The following is a 6,541-nucleotide window of genomic DNA, read 5'->3' as shown; positions in this document are numbered from 1 at the left end:
TGAAAATGAAGCTTTGGTGATCAGTGTGAGTTAGGAGATTTTTACAGGCTCCTTCTACTTGATTTAGACGTACTGTGTAGAGGCTACTGCTTCTGCCTTTTATAGGACCTGTTTTTCTGGCATGGGAAAGAGTTTGCTGGTCACAACAGTAGTTCTTCTCCAAATATCCTGAAGGCTTTGAAACAAGTTGGTGCATTTTATAATTTTCCTAGTAGTTGGAGGGCATGAAATAGAAAGGTTTTGTGGACACAAGATGAAACCCATTATTAATACATACTACTTTCATAAGTAGAGCAACTGAACTGGATGGCCCAGTAATATTGCCAGAGCCTAGCATTATGAAGCGATGCATAATCTTGTCAGAGACTGCTTTTTCTGCTCAGCCAGATGGGCATCTAGAGGGATGAAGGCTTTTCATGGCAAGATTTGGCTGATCTGCCTGGACTGTACACTCAGTCACTGGGAAAAGAAGGAACAGTGACCCAAGGCAGTTCTTCTTCAGGTAGCTGATTCTTGTAAAATGTTCTGGCTCAAAATATTGCTTAATCAGGCTAGAAGCAAGGTCCCTATCTTAATAGCAGAGATTAGGAGCATTGCATGTTTTTTGCTACCGTACATCTTTGTTGTACAAAACAGAACTTCCACTGACGCAACCTGGATGGCATATTTCAAAACATTAATCAAGGGTTAGTCCTTGGCACTGATTTATGAGAAAATACAAATGCAGTGGAGGATTTATAACCCATGTAAATGATTCACGTAGTACATGCTTTATGAGACAGGTCCTCAGCCTGTGTAAACTGGAGCAAGGCCTTGCAGCACACATGGTAGTGTGGATTTCCTATGCTCTCCTGGGAAAGCAAAGTCATATGAAAGGCTCTCTGGGACTCCTCCACTAGGTGAGGGGTTCCCACACCAGGGGAATGGGATCTGCGAGAGCCAGCCCTCCCCGGGGAAAAGCAGAAGCTCAGACCTGAGCTTGAAGTGCTTTCTGTAATACTAATGTAGCCCTGTAGAGGGAATGCTTCGGTAAGGCTTAAATGCGGCTCTGTATCGCTGTGTCGTATCAGGGTACAAACTCATTCTTTGTGTCACCTGCTGAGTTCAGGAGTTAACATCAAGAGCAAATTTACCCAGTAGATTCTTTTTTTTTTTTTTTCTAAAATTCTTATCATGCTATAATTCGCTTTAAAATTCCATCCCTGACTGAAGAGGGTGGAAGCGTCCGTTTGATTGAATGCAAGGGATAGGCTTTGATGCTCTATTTCATGGTAAGATGACATGCATATTGAAAGCGCTTTTCACTCGAAGCTTGCAGAAGGCCCATGGCCAAGTGTAACAAAAGGAATCCGTGGTGTGCTGTTTACCAACTTTTGCACTTCATCTTAAATTGGCACGGGGAAATTGTAGTTCCTTCTGAACAACACTGGGAAACTGGGCTTGTTAGGTGAAAATAAAAAGCAAGAAAAGCTGTGTGGTATTTGTGTTGATTAAAAATCTGCTTGCAACACAGGTTTAGCTATTGAAAATAAAGCTGTGCACTGACTTAGTCCTTTCCCTCCAAGGTATCAAAACAATCACTTCCATTGTGCAGGTGGATAATGCGAGCTGCAGACACTTTCTGATGCTGGCAAACTCTGCACCTCTGCTCCAACACTGCTGCCTATCCAAGCTAAAGGGATTTTCCTCTGCTGCAACGCAGCACCCACCCTGAAGGTTCAGGCCTTGCTCACTCTGCCTTGTGTCTTTGCTGCAGGTCAATGCATGTTTTTGCTGGGTGTTCATCAGCACAAGATAGATGCCTTCCGAGCACCCTTAAAATGCAGTTTCGGTGCCACCTCCAGATGGTGCAGCTGTCCAGGTGTCTAAAAAAAGGTCACTGTGCTTCAAAGTCCACCTGGACATCAGAATGAAGCAAACCTCTTGTGAACCGTAGCAGGACGGATTTGTGCCAATAACTTTTCCAAAAGCACAGGCATTGAGAACTGAAAGCAAGCCTTAATCATCACAGTGACTTCCTCTGTGGATATTAATAATCTCCTCACTTCCTCTGAGGAGCCCCCCTGTCTGCTGGCAGAGCCATCAATAGAGCTCAAATTTCAGAAGTTTCACCTGGGAAAAAAACAAACAAACAAAAAAAAACAATTAAAAAGTGTATTTTCTAGGGAAAAAGATGGAGCAAATATGAGGCAGGCCCAGCGATACGCTGCCAAGCCAAGGCCTTCCGCGACCCTGCTGCACCTGCAGGGCCTGGCTGCACCTGCAGGGCCTGGCTGCACCTGTACCTGTGGTGCAGCTACTGGGGGCTTCTCCTCCCCTCTGACTGCTATGGGTGAGGAAAGGCCTCTGGGAGCTGCCCCCCACTCCGCTCTTCCTTCCCACAGCCACTGCTGGGATCTGGGAGTCAGATCACCGCCTGGGAGGGCCCAGGAGAAGCACTTTCCTCTTCCTGTAGGGAAGGATGTGATTAACGCTTTGTAAATAGAAGATTTGACTTGGGGAACGCTTGGATGCCTTCTTGAGGCAATGCAGCCCTAAGGTGCGGCAACATGCTCCATTATAAAGGGTGTTACTTCCCTGACACGGCCTGGTTTTTCTATCAGCTGCCGGTGGCCCGTCTTGCACTGGTCCCCTTGATCTGGGATGTCAGAGGGAAGCAGGAGCAGACCTGCTTCAGACCTGAGGGACCTCTCATCAGCACAGGACAGCGCACAGAAACCTGCTGGTTTCCACATCCCACCAAGTGACTGCCTGCATGGTGAATTCACAGCACACCATCACAATTTTCTCCATTGGTTCTCAGGAAGGTAAGGCAGCTCTTCAGCCATCTCACCCAGCCCCAGCCTCCTGGCCCTGTCTGGCCCTGTCTTGCCCGTGAGGAGCAATCCCACTGAAGGGAATGTGCAGGCACTGTGAGCAAGGCCTACTCACCTGCATGTGGACTTTGTGATTTCCTTCTCTGCCAGGAATTACCTGGGTTTGTATACAAGTTATGATGATTGTCTGTGTGTGGCACTGGGGGTTGACCACCTGCATGTCCCACATGAAGTGAGCCAGCCATAGGACTAGTCCCACTCCTGTTACCTCATTGATAACAAAAGAATATAAGCTGCTTTGGGGAAGGAGACGAGCCAAAAGTCACCAAAGAAGGGATGAGCTCTGTCAGAAGGAAAGTCTTGCTGCATTTCAGCAGAGAATTATAGAACAGCTTAGGATGGAAGGGACCTTAAAGACCAACTAATTCCAACTCTCCTGCCATGGGCAGGGTTGCCACCCATCAGATCAGGCTGCCCAGGGCCCCATCCAACATGGCCTTGAACACCTCCAAGAATAGGGCATCCAGAACTTTTCTGGGCAACCTGGGAACGGGCAGTTGTCTTAGTTTGCCAAGCCATGCCTGGGCTCAGAAGCCAAGCAGCATGCAAAAGAAAATCAAAGAAACTGCATCTTTGCTGATTAGACTCAGGAATGTAGCTCCAAAAAGCAGAAGTTGCAATCCTCCATCCTTCTCTGGACTGATGCTCCCTCCATGCACAGACCATCTGCTCTGCATCCCACGCTCTGGCAGCAGATTCGGTACTTCATTGCTAGAGGGTGTCTTGGACCAGCTCCACAGTGTGGTCAGAAACCTGAGGCGGTGCTGAGTTAACCCTGGAGTCAAATCGTTTACCAAGCACCTTGGGAACGCAAAACTGGAGACTCCCTGGGGCTTTTAAAGGAGGCTCATGCGGGAAATACTGGCAGCACTGCACTGCCCGGGTGCATTTTCACAAGACGATGCTGGCCCAAAGCAGCTGATATTCCAAGGAAAAATGCATTAGACAAAAAGTCAGGGGATATGATGCAAGGATGTCGGAAATTTGCCCACATGTTGCCTAGGAAATCCACTTTAACTTTGTGAACTTTCTGTACCCCTTGCTGGGATCTGTCCGACGTGCTCAAAAGTGACACTGTCACACCTGTTCCTGGATAGTAAAGACTACTGGAACCTGGACAGGTTGCACCGAGGAATAGCACGGCCCGTTTTTAAAGGTAGTTCTGTCCCACATGGCGGGAGGGGGCCGAGGTCTGACAGAGCAGGGAGGAGGCCGGGGGCTGCAGCAACCTACAGGCTCCGGCGGGCAGCGGGCACCCGGAGACAAAGGCGGCTCGGGAGGGACGCGGAGCCCGAGCGTTTCCCAGCGCCGGACGGCAGTGTGGCCGGGGCCGCTCCGGCGCCGCTTCCCCGCGCCACACGCCGGGCTCGTCTTCCTGCCTGTCCGACCCCACCCTTCCCCGGGCTGGTGCTTCCCAGGAAAAGAAAGGAAGAAAAAAAAATAAAAAAAAAGGGCAAACAGCGCTGGGAGATGGAGGCAGCCCAGCCGCAGCGAGGAGAGCACGGCGGGGCGGGGAGCCGTCCCTTTGTACCTGCCGTTTGAAGGCGCCAGGCGGCCCCACATTGGCTGCGCGGCCGCGGTCCCGGTAACCCGAGCCGGCGGCGGGGCGCGGCGCACCGGGGCTCGGCGAGCGCCCGGCCCGGCCTCGGCAGCCAATGGGGCAGCCGGGAGGGCGGTGCTCGGCTCCGCGCCGCTCCGCTCCGCCGCCAGCAGCCGCCGCTCGCCTCCTCCTTCGCCACCGCCGCTCGGCTGGGCTTAGCTGGGGCTGGGGCTAGGGCCGGGGTCGGGCCGCGCCTCCCTGCCCGGCAGGAGGTGGGACCAGCCCGGCGCTGCCGCCCGTCCCCTCCCTCCTGAGGGCTGAGCCATTCCGGGAAGGCGCCGGCTCCCCCGCCGCTCCTCGGCAGCGCAGCACCGGCATCGGCCGCCGCCGCGCAGGGCTCGGCCCCACGTCGCCGTAGGTTTAGGGGTGAGCAGCGGCCGAGCGGGGCGGCGGCAGCGGCATCGCGGGGCCCGTCTCCCGTCTCCCGCGGCGGGGCTCGGCGGGCAGCGGTGGGCAGCGGCGGGAGGGGCGGGAGAACAAGTGGACGGAGCGCCCCGCAGGAGGGGGCCGGCCGCCGCGCAGTTGTTTCGCCCAGGGTAAGTTGGCCGATCCTCTGTGAAAGCTTCGCTCGGAGGTTGCCGATTCTCCGCCGCCCCCAGCCCCGTTTGGAGGGGCACGTCTTTTTTTTTTTTTTTTTCTTTCTTCCCCATTTGGATTGCTTTTTTATTATGGAGTCTATGGGGAAACAGATCTTCCAGTCGGGCTTTGCTGTTTCAGCTTGTCCAGCACGCTACGGGGAACTATAATGTTTCTTCCATAGGATGCTGCAGTGAATTTCAGTCCCAGGAAATCGAGTGAACAAATACAACCCAGATAACCTGACCTGTTTGTTACTCTGTAAGAGCAGACACTTTTGAGGTACAGATGATGGCCAAAAATTCCCTCGAGGGGTCTAAAGAGGACCTGAGCAAAATTTCGGAGGAGGAGATGTTGAGGTGGAGCAAGGAAGAGCTGGTGAAAAGACTGAGGAAAGTGGAGAATGAAAAGATGAACTTAATGGTGGAACACGGCAACTTGATGAAGGATGTGAACCGGCGGCTGCAGCTCCACCTGCACGAGATCCGCGGGCTGAAGGAGGTCAACCAGAAGTTGCAGGACGACAACCAGGAGCTGCGGGAGCTCTGCTGCTTCCTGGATGATGACCGGCAGAAAGGCAAGAAGCTGTCGAGGGAATGGCAGCGGTTCGGGAGGCACACGGCCAGCGTGATGTGGAAGGAGGTAGGCATGTACCAGCAGAAGCTGAAGGACCTGGAGGCAAGGCAGGAGACCCTGCTGCGGGAGAACGTGGAGCTGAAGGAGATGGTGCTCATGCTGGACGAGGAGCGGAGCGGGGCCGGCTCGCGGAGCTCCATCGACAGCCAGGCCAGCCTGACCAACCTCAACGGCGGCTCGGCCACCAGGGACGTGGGTGACGGGAGCAGCACCTCCAGCACGGGCAGCGCAGGCAGCCCCGACCACCACCACCACCACCTCCACCATCACAAGGCTGGCGACAGCAAAGCTGGGGCCATGCGGAGGTCCATGGATGACCTGTCTGCACCTCTTCATCACCGGAGCATCCCTAACGGTCTCAATGGTGAGCTTGTCCCCCTCACAGCCCTGCCTGCAGCAGGTGCCCTTCCCTGAGCTCACCTCCTCTCGGTGTGCCCCCCCTGCCTTGTAGTGGGGTGAGGGTTGCTGTCGGGGAGAGACCTTGCCATCCCCACCCTGCCCACGGTGACCCCAAACTGCTGTGGAAGAGCAGCCAGGGTTGGTGCAGGGAGGAGCACCTGTGAGCAGTGTGCTGGAGGTGGTCCCTGGGCTTCACCCTACTCCTTGGCTGGGTGCTGGTGTTTGGGGTTGAGGCTTGGAGGCATTTTATCAGGAGGGTTGTGTTTTGTTTTGTTGGTTTGTTTTTGTGTTGGTTTTTTTTCCCTCAAAAAAAGTAGCCTGTGTTTTCAGAGTTAAACACTGATTTTCCCATCTCTCCCTCCTCTGTCTCTTCCCCCTTTGCATATTCTGAGTTACATTTGGCTTGTTTATTTGCTACTTAGATGAGATTGATGAAAGCCTAGCTGCGATTTTG

The 6,541-nt window shown here is 53.5% G+C and overlaps 1 protein-coding gene across 2 annotated transcripts in view; it reads left to right on the top strand.

Moving 5' to 3' along the window:
• CCDC85C (coiled-coil domain containing 85C) overlaps positions 4,585-6,541 on the top strand; it is a 102,711-nt gene continuing 100,754 nt past the window's right edge. Inside the window, exon 1 of one of the 2 annotated variants that reach the window (XM_021403314.1) lies at positions 4,585-6,052. In XM_021403314.1, coding sequence (XP_021258989.1) covers positions 5,341-6,052 — 712 coding nt within the window. In that variant the 5' untranslated portion in view covers positions 4,585-5,340. The remainder of the gene's footprint in view (positions 6,053-6,541) is intronic. The other variant, XM_021403315.1, reaches the window with a different exon arrangement.

Source organism: Numida meleagris, chromosome 6 (assembly GCF_002078875.1).
Source record: "Numida meleagris isolate 19003 breed g44 Domestic line chromosome 6, NumMel1.0, whole genome shotgun sequence".
NCBI lineage: Eukaryota > Metazoa > Chordata > Aves > Galliformes > Numididae > Numida > Numida meleagris.
This window is presented reverse-complemented; position numbering and strand designations above follow the sequence as displayed.